Here is a 15,457-nt window from a genome sequence, read left to right on the forward strand (position 1 = left end):
CACAAATTCTGTGGCACTACTGAAAAATGTAAAGAATTCAAAACTAAAACTTTTGTTGGTTTTCTCCCCAAATGGTAAATATTATCACTACTAAGATATATCACTGCTGGTGGGCTAGGATGGCATGGCATGCATTCAGAATCAAACAGAGGAAAAGCAGAAGAGGAAAAAAAGAAACAAGAGAAATTTTCTTTCACATATGTTTTTTTAGAATAGAATAAGTATAAATATCAAATAAATGCAAATGAGAGTAAAATGTCCTGTAAATGCATGCTCTAAGCATACATACATTTCAATAATTATCTGCCAGTGGTCCAAACTAAGGAAAAAAACTAATTTATTTTTATTCTTTTTATTTTATTTATTTATAAAATATTTTAATGTAATCTTTTTTCCAGCTTTATTGAGATATAATTGCCATATAACATGTAAGCTTATGGTGTACAGCGTGATGATCTGATACACATATTTATTGTGATATGATTAACACGATAAGGTTAAAATCTCTATCACCACACATAATCACCAAGTTTTTTGTATGTGGTGAGAACATTTAAGACTCTCTGTATAAAATAAATAAGCTACAAGGATATATTGTACAGCACAGGGAATATAGTCAATATTTTATAACTTTAAATGGAGTATAATCTATAACAATTTTGAATCACTATGTTGTATACTTGAAACTAATATAAAATTGTAAATTGACTACCCCTCAACTAACTAAATACTTTTAAAATAATATGTCTTCGGAGTCTCATAAAAAAAAAAATCTACTCTCTTAGCAACTCTCAAATATATGATACAGTATTGTTAACTAAAGTCATCATGCTATACATTCCATCCCCAGAACTAACTCATCTTACAACTGGAAGTTTGTATCTTTTGATGAACATCTCTCCATTTCTCCTCTGATTTATTTTTTAATGGGAGTATAGGTGAGACCTGGTTAAAAGAGGTACACATGTATCCATTCAATACACACCAACTGAGTGCTTACTATGTGCTAGGAATTGACCTAGGCATGATTCCATTTGTTACTTAACTTAGTTTATTTCCCACATTGTATTTGGTTTTTAAAATATTTACTGGCTTCCAAATTATCTTATGATTGCTTGCCTGTTTTTCTTCTTGAATATGGGTAATCTCTTCATTAATCTTCTTATTTAATTCCAATTCCTAAAAAATGTGAATAATTTTAAAGTTATGATACAAAATTCAGCAAATTGTACATTCAATTCAGTGCTTAACAAATTTGGGAGTGTGATGACCTATTATTACTCCAGAGAACCAATGTTTGATTACTGTTGAAGCAGTGACTCTAGTGAACTGAAGATGGTGTTAGATACCCAGTACAGGCTGGTGCAAACTTATAAACATTAATGTTAGAAACTACAGAATTTCTCATCTCCAAAAGCTTTCCTGAGGATACCATTATACCAGAAGATTACCTGATACCATATTAAAGTGAAAATAAAGTGGTTATAGCTAAATTTTATTATCTTAAAGTTTTATTGATAGTGCCAAAAATTATCTAGCAGTTTTTTAAAAATTTGTAAAATCTTTTTTACTATGTATATTAACTCTACAAAGAAGGAACGTTTTTGTATTATAATCCTCTTATTGTTTATATATCTCATAAATTTTACAAAAATGTTCATTTTATAAACATGAATATATTTAATTAAATACCATTTTGAGTCTTTCTTGAAGTTCTTGAAATTTTTGTTCTTTAATTGTTAAACTGATGTTTTCTTCTCCCATCTTATGTTGTTGACATGTGACCTTGGTCTTTATCAAGTCTGAGGTTACTTTTTTAAGTTCCTTAACATAAGAAACATCAAACAGAGAATTCAGTACACGTTTCATCAAAGCAAGGCACTTTTCTGACAGTTTTAAAGTTCATTTTAAACCTATCACTATAATTTACTATATTTCATATATTAAGATACTACTACTTGCCCATCAAGGTCCTTTTTCCCTAGTTTCCTTGCAAGATAATTAGCCAATGCTATTTGTAGTTATGGAATAGGCAAACGCAATGACACAAAGATAGAATGCATGATCTTTGTTCTTAAAAAGAATACACTAACTAAATGAACTAACCAACCAGAAGCAGGGTGTTTTCACTGATGACTTATTCAACAAAAATCCTTTAAGATAAAAACATGATATAAAAGATTATCAATTCCCAAGTTATTAGCAGCTAATAAGCAAAATTTATGTAAGAAATAATTATAACGTGATGAGTGCTATAATACAGGAAGGAATGTATAGAAGTATAAAGAATGAAACAGTTTGGTTGAGGGCATCAAGGAGGCATTACACAGGAAAGTGGTATTTGAACTGAGTCTTTGAAGATAAATTTATGAAGAGGACAAAAAAATGAGTAGATATTCCAGGCAAAAAGATTCAGAAAGTACAGAAACATGAAAGAGTATATTTTTCAGGGAAACAGAACTAATATGATATGGCTGGAGCTAATATGTTATGGGTAAGGGGGAGGAGTAGAGTACTAGTAGTTGTGACTAGAAATTTGGCAAAATTCAAATACTGAAAGATTTGTAGGCCAAGCTAAAGAGTTTTAATTTTATCCTATAGACAATGAGGAATTAACCACTGAAGGATTTTGAATAAGAGAATGACATAACAAGATTTGCATTTTAGAAAAATAACTCTGGCATCATTGTAGAGGATAGACTTGAAGGGGATACAAAAGAAGTCTTCACTGTGAAGTTATATATCCACTGAGTTTAACAGATACATCCAAACACATTTAAATCCCGAAACACCAACTTCTGAATGGTGTGTACTTTATTGTACTGCTGTTCTGTGTATATTGTATATTAAATACTCAAGGATCTGATTTTCACATTCTTGATTACACAGCACCTGAACTCCCTTTGCATTTTGAAGGCCCACTAGAGAAGCCGGAAATGCCAAATACTACTTTTATAAGCATGACACCAGGCTCTGATAATCAGAAGCACTTGTCTTGGATATTGGATCAGGAACTAGTAACATTAAGAACAAGAACTGTTGCAAACCTTTCTGTTGGTAGATAGCAGGGGCTATGCTAGTTACTTCAACCTTCCATGGATAACAGTGATACTGCTGTAGCAGCAGCAGTATCTACTATGGTCAACAGTGATGGTACAAGCTGCAGTGTACAACAACTTAGTAGTGGAAGTTGGTTATATACCTTCTCTTGTTTCTGACAATTTTCCAAGTCTGAGATGACCAACATCCAAATTCCTTTGCTAAAAAAAATCATCTTACAATTAAGAATCTTGATTAATATACTTCAATTTTTAAAAGGTTGTATTTAAGTACCGAAGTTGGTTAATTAGTGTGGTGAGATTACAGGAAATTTTTATTTTCTTCATTTTGCTGTTAGGTGTTTTCTCTTTTTTTCTACAATAAACACATATTTCTCATGTATCAGTTTTTAAATAGTATGTAAAGCTATGGAAACAGGTGCAGTCATTTAGTTACTAGTTAGAGGAAAGATGATGACAAATGACTGAGTCTTAAAGAACTCCAAGATTCATGGATTAAAGAAGCTGTTAATACAGAAGGCTGAGAAATACGGTCAATTGAGGCAGGAAGAAAACCAAGAGAATGTGGTATCAAGGAAGCTGAAAAAGGAACAGCAGAAAACAGGGCTGTCAATACCTCCACAGTTCTACATGTTATAACCTCAGCCACCTAGAGGGAAACTTGCCTGATTGATTACCTTTTACCCCCTAGTCCAAAATCCAGGAGAATGGATTCATTGGTCTTAGTTCACATATTCCCTTTAGATATGTGCACTACATAAAATGACTGCTAAAGTAACCGCGTGGGTTAAGAGATACGGCTTTATTTTCAGAAAAGCAGGCAGACAAAATAATGTACAAAGAGAACAATCAGCATGTACTGAATAATGAAAGAAGTTTTAATGAAGGAGGTGGTCCTTGAAGAATGAGTAGTATACTGAATATCCTTCCTTTGTCGCTCCTGATTCACCCTCTACTTTCTCTGTGGCCTGTGTGGCATCTGTGGATACAGCAAGCAAGCTCCCTTCTCTCTGGCTTGTGGGGTTCAATCTCTGGGAGGCATCAGTAAATCAGTATGCTGGGAAGATAGAGAGATGGAGGTGTTTGCCCAGCTCCCTCCCTACATGACAACAAATTGGCAATAGCTCTGTACCTTTACCAAAGGTCACAGCTTCTGAACTGTAGCTTTCTTCTACAGCTTTACCTATAGCTCCCTCCAGGTTCCAGCAGCTGCTTCCTTCCCTTGCCACCATCAGGTCTAGCTTCCATCCCTTGCTGGTTTCCCTTAACTCTGCCTACAACTCTGTAAATAGCTCTTTCATCAAACTTTTCTCAATTTCCCATACCAATGTACCATCTGTTTCCTGCCTCAATCCTGTTTAATACAAGTAAGCTGAGAGAAGGCATTTCAAGTTGGGGCAGGGAATATGGAGGAGAGAAAAGGTAAAAAGGGAAAATTAAGAATTATGATAATGGCAACAAAGATTTTGGATTAAACAGAATGGAAGATGCTTATTAGGAAGTAGTAGGAAACAATGTTGAAGATGTAAAATGGGACCAGACCATGGAAGTTCTGGAAAGCCAATTTTAAAAGTTTGGGACTAAATCAACATGTTGTACACCTTAAGCTTTAACAGTGTTATATGTCAATTATATCTCAATAAAGCTGGAAAAAAAATTTTGGACTTGATTTGGTAGACAAAGGAGAACTATTCAATTTATCATTCCTTCTACATATGCTAAGTATCTAGCATGTGTCAGGCACGTAGAAGCAAGAATATTAAACTAGTAACTTAGTAAAGTTAGTCTAGCAAAAAGAGTGAATCAAAACTGGAGAATAGGGCTTCCCTGGTGGCGCAGTGGTTGAGAGTCCGCCTGCCGATGCAGGGGACGTGGGTTCATGCCCCGGTCTGGGAGGATCCCACATGCCGCAGAGCGGCTGGGCCCGTGAGCCATGGCCGCTGAGCCTGCGCATCTGGAGCCTGTGCTCCGCAACGGGAGAGGCCACAACAGTGAGAGACCCGCATACCACCCCCCGCCCAAAAAAAAAAAAAAAAAAAACCACAACTGGAGAATAGAACACTGGCTACGAGGCTATTTTATTAATCCAGGCATGAGATGATGAATGTCTATACCACTGAGAAATGGATAATGAAAAATATGAGACATTCTAAAGGAAGATATAATTGAATAGACAAAGGAAATGAAGGAAAAAAGATGATTTCAAAGCGTTTAGATGAAGCTAGAAGAAATAAGAGATCATGAAATGTGAAACAGAAATGCATGAAAATGGAAAGGAAACGAAAAATCTACTTTACTGATGAAATAGATGAAAAATCTATTAAAGACAAGAAATAAGAGAGGGACAATATTCTGAGATTCACTCTTAAGAAAGCCAAAAAGCACAAATCACAAAGCCTAAGCCATAGGCTGTTACTGTTCTAAAAAAATCATTCATTTATTATTTTTCAAATTATAAAAGGTTACATATGATGAATTCCCTCAAATGAAGTTTCAAGGTATCAGTGATGGTTCACCTTCATAGGCAGCAAGATGGTTTCCTTTGAAAGGAGAGTTGCATGATTTTTTTTTTTTTTTTTTTGGCAGCAGGAGGAGGAAGCATGGGGAGAATAAAGAATCAATCCAATGGGTGACCCTGAAGTTACAGTAAGTCATAAAAGGCGATGACCTGCAGGCAGTTGAAAATACAGAACTGGAGATTAAAAGAAATGCGAGGCTAGAAATATAGATATGAAGTCATCTATATGAAGTGAATGATGGAATTAAGGAGGATGAGCTAATTGAAAAAAGAATATGAAGAAAAGAAAGAGACATTACGATACAGCTTTGGAGGAATCAGAAAAAAAAAGATAATCTGGGAACCGGAGGAATTTATTTGTACCCAAAGACCCTTAAAAAGTGAACTATCACACAGATGTTCAAAATTAATACATTTTATATTTTAAACATCATTTTGTACAAAATACAATATTCTGTAATGAAAAGCATGAATTGTCAGTATAAGTTAGGATGCTTTGGTTATAACTATCAGAAAACCATAATTAAACCATTAAATAATAATGAAATATATTCTGCAGCAAGAGGTAATGTAGGTATTCCACAGCAACTGTCTCTTCCTGGAACTCTTACTAAAGAGTAAGAGAATTTTTCTTTGAACCACCTCCTGCTAGCCAGAATTAGATCACATGCTCATTCCTGAACCAAATACTGGCATAAGGAATGGAGATGATATTAATTGGCTTAGAGACCGACTGATCATATGAGATGCACTAGATGTTGAGGAATTATCACAATATCCACTACATGAACAATTTCAACTAACATTATAAAGTTTATAGGTTGTTTAGAATATTACTGACTACAAACAGTACACAGTACAAAGTGAGGATAAATGGAGACTTTTTTACAAGATGCTTGACTCTGAATAATTCAACTAACTGTTGGATCCAGTTAACGGTTTTTAAATTGTGCTCTGAGAAGTCCTAGCGGTTCCATGGAGCCCCTCCACAGCTGCTGATAGAGAAGAAAGAGCCAACTTGCATGGCTCCAGTGTTCCTAAAACTCTCCCTTCAAGCACAAGTAGCTCTACTTTGTTTTAATACTGAGTTTCCACAACTTTAACAGAAGGTTCTACAACTCAAAGAAAGATAAAAACCAGTAGATCAGATGATCCTTATGATTCCATGAAATTTAGAGAAGATCTGAAGAAGACAAATAGTTGGGAGAGAACTAGTCATTGTAAAAACAGAATATAATTCAAGCATGAAGGGGGAAAAAGCAATTAATGAGTTGGAAGAAATTTCAGACTTTCCTATCTGATAAAAAATTTATCAGATGAGGCAATGTTTTAGTTGTCTTGAAAGCCTATGCATATAACCCACCTATAGTTATGGTGCAGAAAAACTGCACCATCAAAATGTGCCTTAATTTTAACCTAATTTCACTTGCAAGTAACAATAATCCCATAAATTTCTATGCATGTTAAACTTTCTGAAGTGCTTTTCCACATATTATTTTATATTTGTTACACATATATAAAACAGGAAAGGCAGATATCATTAAATCCATATTGCAAATGAGAATATAAGGAGAAAAGCAACACTAGTGTGATCTAAGTCATGTACCTCCTTTGGATGACTATAGTTGAAAGGTTTAGTTTTAGAGAAAAAAGGTAAAGTATGAGTTAAAATAAACAGAATAAATGAGAAATATTATGCAGGGAATTATGTGTAGGCAGAAATAGGCCAATGGACTGGGTGAAGTAATGGAGACTAAAAGACTAGAGGTCAATCTAAGACCAGAGTGGGGTGTGTAAATGGTACAGGTGATAGAAAAGGATGCTCTGGTTGGAGAAGGAGAAGGGCTGAATGACAGAGCCCAAAGGAAGTGGTATTTAATGATGAGTTTCAAGGTAATGGAAATACTAGTCTAGATACGCAGAGTCAAGGTCTATGGGGACCTAGTAGTTTAGGAGGATGAATATTAGCAACTTCCCCTTTTAATAAACATATGCTTTCTAATGGTGAACGAAGCAAAGAAGAAACTTACACGGATGAATTGCTTATACTGTTACCGTTACCGGTAGAATGGTTAAGATCACAGGTTCTGGAGCCAAATTTGTTTGGGTTCCAAACCTCACTCTATTTTCCTTGTTGTGTAACTTTAGGTAACTTACTTAAATGCATTCTGCCTCAAGCTCCTCATCTGTAAAATGGAGATATAATTTTTTAAAAAACTAACAAAGTGCCTGGCATGTAATAATCTATGCAACAAGTATTTGTTGAGCATCTACTATGTTCTAGGCACTGTTACCTGTTATTACTACTAAGGTGAATTCAAGGGATTCTATGATTATTTTCTCTACTTTTAGAATAAAGTGGTCTGAAGTCCTAATGGTGTTATGAATAAGTATTCTTTATTTAAAGAATTAAGATTCATTATTTCATAACTGATTACAATAAGAGTTTTTTTGTAGACTATGAACATCTCAAGGAAAAGAACCACATTTCATACTTATCCCATAGAACGTAATACAGTCAGGGATCTAAGAAGAACTAAAAATTTTAATGAACATAAGAAGAAAAGAGTGATGAACATGATATTTAAAAAATGTGACACCTTTGCCTAAAATAAGGTTTGATGAAATCAAAGTTGATTTATTCAGGATAAAGCAAATGGCAATAAAAATACTTGGTGACAGCAGTCAATGTCAGCCAAATAAGACTATTGTTAATGACACGATAGTTCAGTCAATTTGTAAAATTGTATAGAAAGTGGTAGGCGTAGTATAGTGCTCAGTATATTGTATAGCATATAGGAAAGTACAGTGCTGGGGGTTTAATCACTGATTGAACGAGATGGCTTCCTCTGATCAAGGTAACAACCACAACCGTGTAGACCACCATGTTATAAATAGATGCTTCTCATTTAAATGTGAACAGACCACTAAAATTTTCTTACCGAAAATAAAGCTTAGTAGGTGGTGAGTCACTAACATCATGCTAACTTTAAAAGAACAGCAAAAAATAAATAAATAAATAAAAGAACAGCATATTTTGGAGCTAGAACCTTGACTGTCTTAATCAACAACCCTAAACTTGTGAGATTAAAATGGGTTAATTCTGCATTACAAATTCAGATACAAGAATATTCTACAAAACAACAATTACAGACATAAGACAATATAATAAAACATTCTAGTTCATAAGCCATATGGTCATTGACTCAACAAACTGCCTGAATAAAAGAATTTATTGATCTTATTATATCTACCCTGGATAAACATTCAAAAACAGGATGATAGTTAAATTGACTATGCATACTGAAGGATACAAAACTAAAGACAGTCATTTCAGCAATTAATTTAAGTTTTTAAAAATTTAAAAGAGATTAGTTCAAAGGAAAAATATCTGTTAGAGTACCTCAAAGTTTTAATCTCAACTCAGATTTTCAGGATGTTTGACTAATACTTATGTTGTTACTTGTTATTTAGTCAAACACCACCTGAGTAATAAAAAATCTTTTATGCTGAACTGATTTTTTTAAAAGACACCAATGATATTAGGTTTAAAATAATGTACATCTTTCTTTGCTTTGCACATGGTGTTCTAAAACCTTGCTTTCAAGCTGCTTTTTTGTGCACTAAAATGGTAATTTTTAAAAGAAAACTTCCAACAATTTTTCTGAATTTAAAATTTTTTTATATTGGGTTTTCCTGGAGCAAGATACACCTGCATAAAGTAAACAACTTAGAAATTAATTAGATGGCTTGTTTTAAATTAGTGTTCTGTTCTAGATTCACCCCTAAGATACAATGTCTTATTGATAAAAATATAATTAAACTGAGGTATATGGCTAAAACTTAAAGTAGCTTACAATTCTCTGAATTAAAAAAAAGGATTGGTTTTCTAAAAGTTTTTCTTCTGTCTAGGTTACAAAGTGCAACAAATGTCTTATGTCTTTCTGTCAATACATTTTTCCACAACTGAAAGCATGGAGCTGTTGTAATCAGCTAAGTTTTACAGAAGATGCTCTAAAATACATCAATTCCTATTACAATAACTGTTATAAAACAACAGGGAAGTGGGAAGGGAGTGGCAAGGGGCAAAAACCCAGTATGTGGCTGACAAAAGTAAAAACTAATCTTTTCTTATGTCTTTCTTTTTCTTTTATATATTAATTATGTAATCTTAATAGCATATTAAATTAAAAGCAGAGACCTTCACAAAATGATTTTCGACTGAAAGTATGTTTTTGATTTTATAGCTCTTATAGCTTTTAAATATCCTGAACTTTTAGTACATTGTCTGTTTTCTAACCATTTTATTCAAAGCTGTTAGTGCAGCAAATAAGCATGCAGCACATGCTTTGATCTCATTAAATTACAACTTATAGTTCCTAGAGTCATAAATATCAAGCCCTTTTCTCCTTTACCCCTCCTCTTCTGGTATGAGGTAGTCTGTTAAATATCACTATCTCCTTGAGTCCTCTGACGTTTACTCAGACAAATAGCAGAGGTTATGAATGCTGCTCACAGATAGTATCAGGAATTCTTCATGATTGCCATAATGGTGAACCCAGCATTCAGAACTGTAATACTTAGTTTTATCTAACAAGTAAGTTTGGTCTGTTTAACTTTGTTCCACAAAAGGAAAAAGAAAAAAAAAAAAGAATTCCATCTTATCACAAACCAGTAACTTAACTGTCCTGGACATAATCAAAGAACAGCATAAAAGAAAAATAAAAGTTATCTTTGGAAAAATTAATGATTAAAAGTGTTAACTGAGTAATGGAAAACAATGTTAGTAGGCTCGATTAGCCTCTGAAAAAGAAAATCAAAACAGAAAACACTTTTCTTAAAGTTAAAAATTAAGGCTACACTAAAAACTACAAAATTATTGTACCTAGTATGTCTGAAATATTAAAAACTATCTGTTAAAATATATTTGTAAATTCTTACCCTTTCAGCTTCTCGAACTTGGAACTCTCAAAGGTAGTAACATTCTCTCACCTTACCCTTCTCTACAATCTCTCTTCCAAGAACTATTTAGCAGCATGATTACTGACTTAATGCTTTCTATAGAGACAGAGGCACCATCACATGACACCTCAGTACATTTAGGCAGCCCTGGCCAAGGCTGCAAGACCTGGGAAAAGGGGGCAAGTGTGCTCATGAGCAACACTATTCCACTTGTGTACAGAGACATGCTTTACTCCTTTCACAAAAATCCAGCAAGAGAAATGCTCCATGGATTTACATGAGCCTCATCTCCATCTACAGGTCAGTCTTAAACTATACATTAGAAATACAATAGTCTATTACATTACAATGCAACATTTGTTCTTATTTAATGAAAAAAACATAATTTAATAGAGAAATTTATGAGGTATAATATTTTCATAATAATGCAAAAACTAACTGAATAAAGCACATATGACTATTTTAATATAATCATCAAATTAATGATCTAACCACTTAAGACACTGATAACAATAATAAAAAATGAACCAAAGAGATATCACTGAAAATATGCTTATTCACAACTACTCAGTCAGTATTACTTATTTATATTTGCTTTCAAAGTTTATATTGATAAAAATGAATGGTCCATTTAACAATTCTGATTTGAAATGACAGACGAAATTTTCAAATTACAGGTTTTTCTCCTTATATCGTAAGAGCCATCTCTAATATTCTTAAATGTGACTGAAAAGAAATATTCTTTACATATGAACTGTCCTCTTGGGACTTCCCTGGTGGTCCACTGGTTAAGAATCCACCTTCCAATGCAGGGGACGTGGGTTCGATCCCTGGTCAGGGAACTAAGATCCCACATGCCAGGGGGCAACTAAGCCCGTGCGCTCTAGAGCACGCACACCACAACTAGAGAGCCTGCACGCCAATTAGAGAGAAGCCCGTGTGTCGCAACAAAGAGCCCACGCGTCACAACGAAAGATCCCACATGCCACAACAAAGATCCCACACACTGCGACTAAGACCCGATGCAGCCAAATAAATAAATATTTTTTAAAAACCTATCCTTTTAGGTAGTTTGCTAGATAGAGAGAAGATTTTTAAGGGCTAGGGACATACACTTATTACCATCCTAATATTCTGTACTGGGCTACCCCTATGCTCTTACTTTCTGATCCCTCGGGTATAAGGGGAGAGTCCAAGGAATTTGGAACCAATTTATTGGCAGTTATAAGAACAAGACCTAGATATAACAGAGTTACAAATATTAATGGTCTTTGAACTCTGGCTTAGCATTTAGAAGTCACGTCAATCTTTAGCCCCTGTGGTCCTGCTTTCCTGGAAATGGTACTAAAAGATAAAGTAGTAAAATTTCCTGATTTCTTGAATTACATATTAAAGTATATGTCATTCATCTGGTAGCACAAACACTCTTCAAAGCTTAAGCCTGTGTCTCTGTAAATAATAAGTTGTCTTAATAAATTTTTAATTTTTGTAAAATTATAGTTAAATATAAAAACAGAGGGTCTTCTGGTTTCTGGTCCAGCATGTAATGAGCTTAGTTAGAAGTTTCCACTTGATCCCACCACAAGTAAAAAGCTGAACAAACTGAAAATCAACAACTCCTCTTACATCTGCTAGACAAATGAGGTCATAAAGCAAATTGCTGCCTCAAAAATTGGAGAGATGGACAGGTAAATACAGAGAAACAGAAACCTCCACAGGAACCAATGCCAGGGTAGGAAAAACTGAACTGTAATTGACTAATTCCCAGAGGCTCAGAGTGGACAATTCAGAGTTAAAAAATTCAGCGGGACACAGTCATTGGGTTCTCAAACTTTTGTGAAATTTTACCTCCAGGTCCTCTCATAGTGAATATCAGAGAAAATTCCCTCCTGCTAAAAGCAGGAGGAAAAGGAGAGAAAAAGTAACCATTTTGAAATACACCAACTCATTTTTTTCTTATCAACAAGTCCTGCCCTCAGGAGAAACTATTTGACCTGAGTCTAAACTACCTGAGGGAAGGGTAATACCCAACTCTATCCCCCTCCAACCATCCTTGTGCGTATGGGGTGGGTGGGCAGGGACTGAGAAGCACTGGTGAAATTCACAGTCCAGGGGCAACAGGCTCATCTAATTATCGGGCACCCATCCCCCTATCTTACCACTACATTACTATACGCCTATTGACTGCAGTTTCTTTCACCCAGTATATCATGTCTGCCTTCCAACAAATAAATTACAAGGCATACTAAAAGGCAAAAGACACAATTTGAAGAGACTGAACAAGCCTCAGAACCAGAGTCAGATACGGCAGGAATATTAAAACTATCAGACCCAAAATTTTTTAAAACTATGATTAATATGCTAAAAGCTTTAACGGAAAAAACAGACAAAACATGGGAGAACAGATCGATAATGTAAATGGAGAGATGGAAATTCTAAACAAGAATAAAAATGAAATGCTTCAGATCAAAAACACTGCAACAGAAACGAAGAATGACTTTGATGGTCTCAATAGTAGACTGGACAAGGCTGAGTAAATAATCTCTGAGCTTGAGAATATGACAATAGAAATTCCAAAACTGAAAACAAAGAGTAAAGACTGAAAAAGCATAAGAGACTATCCATCACCTGCGGGTCAGCTAATGTAACATATACAAATTGTAACATATACATAATGGGAGTACCAGAAGGAGATGAAAGAAAGAAAAAGAAGCAATATTTGAAGCACTGATGATTGAGACTTTCCCCAAGTTAATGTCAGACACCAAACCACAATCCAAGAAGCTCAGAGAACATCAAGAAGAAAAAGTGACTAAAAAAATTAAACCCAGGGGCTTCCCTGGTGGCGCAGTGGTTGAGAGTCCGCCTGCCGATGCAGGGGACGCGGGTTTGTGCCCCGGTCCGGGAAGATCCCACGTGCCGCGGAATGGCTGGGCCCGTGAGCCATGGCCGCTGTGCCTGCGCGTCCAGAGCCTGTGCTCCGCAACGGGAGAGGCCACAGCAGTCAGAGGCCCGCGTACCGCAAAAAAAATAAAAATTGAAAAATTAAACCCAGGCATATCATATTCAAATTTTAGAAAATCAAAGATATTTAAGTGACACTCAGTAAATGTTGTTTCAAAGCATTTATTCAGTGTCAGTAAAGACAGGTACTTAATTCTCTCAGGGATAAGGAGGTGGTCCAAAGTGGTATTATTTCAGTTGGGGCTTTGAAAAGATTAGGAAAAGGAAGTAAGTCATTCTCTGTAGAAAGAACGAGGCTTTGCCTACTTCACCTTGCTCTCATACCGGTCTCCCCTGTTATCAGTGGGGATATTTTTAGTTGCAAATAATGGAAAATTAAGCTGGCCCTAAGGAAACTGGCTTAAATAATAATGCGGATTTACTGGCTCACATAACTGAAAAGTCTAGAGGCAGGGCAAGTGCAGGGATGGTCCATTCAGGAACTCAAAAGTGTCATCAAAGAACAGGTTTCTTTATATCACAGCAATTTGGCATCCACATTTCAAGTTCCTCCTTTTTAGCTTCTCATGATTGTAGGATGACTGCCAGCCCCAGTAGGAGTTACCTTCTTCCTGGTTTATAACCACTGGGTAAGGTCATTTATCCACTCCTAAGCCAAAGGCTGTGGCTAGAGTAATGAAATATGTTTATGGCCTTGTGCCAATTTAGGGCTCCTCTCTAAAGCTGGAGGCATCAAAACAAAACTCTGGATAAGTTTAGAAAGGGGAAGGGGGATATTGACGCTCAGTAAGCTACCAATAAATATCCAATGCACTCCTTCACTCAAAATGCTCCAGCCATACCAGACTTTTTCTTGTTCCTCATATACATTAAACTCTTTCCTGTCTCAAGGCTTTTGCTGTTCCCTTGCCTGAAACATCATCCTCTTCCCTCCCCCACCACTTTACCCCCAATGTAATGAAGTCACCTATGATAATGTCATCACATCCTCTACTTTTTCTTCATATCACTTATAACAGTTTTAACTTATTTGATCTGTGTGATGGTTTTATATGTAACTCCTCCATTGGACTATAACTCAAAGAAGCAGGAACATGTTTCATTTTCTTCATACCTGTACCCTAAGTGCCATATAGTACCTGGCACACAGAGCCACTCAAAAGTTGAATGAATGAATGAATGGTGCTAATGAGATTAACATATAGTGAATGCTTATTGGTTATTCATATCATCATAAAAATGCATGCCACTGGTCACAAGTCAAAGAAACAATATTTTGAATGGGTTAGAACAAATTCATTCATTGCATTTATTGAAATCATAACTCAAAGTTTATAAATCTGTATTTAAAACATTTCATTTATCTTTATACAAAAAAAAACCCACCCAACTTTTCTGGTATTATTTCATAAAACTAGTTTTATATAATACAATAAACTATATCAATCATACCTTCTTTAAACTGTGTATTTCAGATTCTTGTTTTTTATTTAAAGCTGAAAGTCTTTTGTTTAACTGTATTGCTTCTTGTACTGTAACATGAAAGACACTTAGGAAAACATTATATTCATTGTACATTTTAAGGAAATATTACTAACATGGACAAGGAAAATAGCCTCAATGCAATATATATAATTATTACTGAATTTAATAATATTAATTAAACTGCCATTTACTATTACCAGTATCAGATAAGTTCAATTTATTCATTATAAATAAGTCCATTTAAACATTTCCTCTTAAATATGTTAAGTTTAAGTAAGATAGCACCTACCATTTTGCTCTAACTTTTCATGATTCTCTTTTACTAATCCAAATTGACCTGTTATTGTAGCATAGTATTTCTCAATTTCATTCAGTTGCTTCTGATGATCTTCTTTAGCCAGAAAATGTAACTGGACTTTTTGTTCCTATTTTGAAGAGTTATTTTAAATGTTATACATATATAACACAT

At 34.8% G+C, this 15,457-nt stretch overlaps 1 protein-coding gene across 1 annotated transcript in view; it reads right to left on the minus strand.

Annotated features, from left to right (window-relative positions):
• The window catches only part of CCDC73 (coiled-coil domain containing 73), a 107,008-nt gene that overhangs the window by 40,943 nt on the left and 50,608 nt on the right, over positions 1–15,457 (minus strand). The window contains exons 8-11 of the mRNA XM_082843997.1: positions 15,278–15,413; positions 14,956–15,035; positions 1,693–1,824; positions 1,120–1,179 (exon numbers count right to left, since the gene is read on the minus strand). Coding sequence (XP_082700123.1) covers positions 1,120–1,179; positions 1,693–1,824; positions 14,956–15,035; positions 15,278–15,413 — 408 coding nt within the window. The remainder of the gene's footprint in view (positions 1–1,119; positions 1,180–1,692; positions 1,825–14,955; positions 15,036–15,277; positions 15,414–15,457) is intronic.

This window comes from Leucopleurus acutus (assembly GCF_964270905.1).
Source record: "Leucopleurus acutus genome assembly, chromosome: 8".
In the NCBI taxonomy this organism is placed as follows: Eukaryota; Metazoa; Chordata; class Mammalia; order Artiodactyla; family Delphinidae; genus Leucopleurus; species Leucopleurus acutus.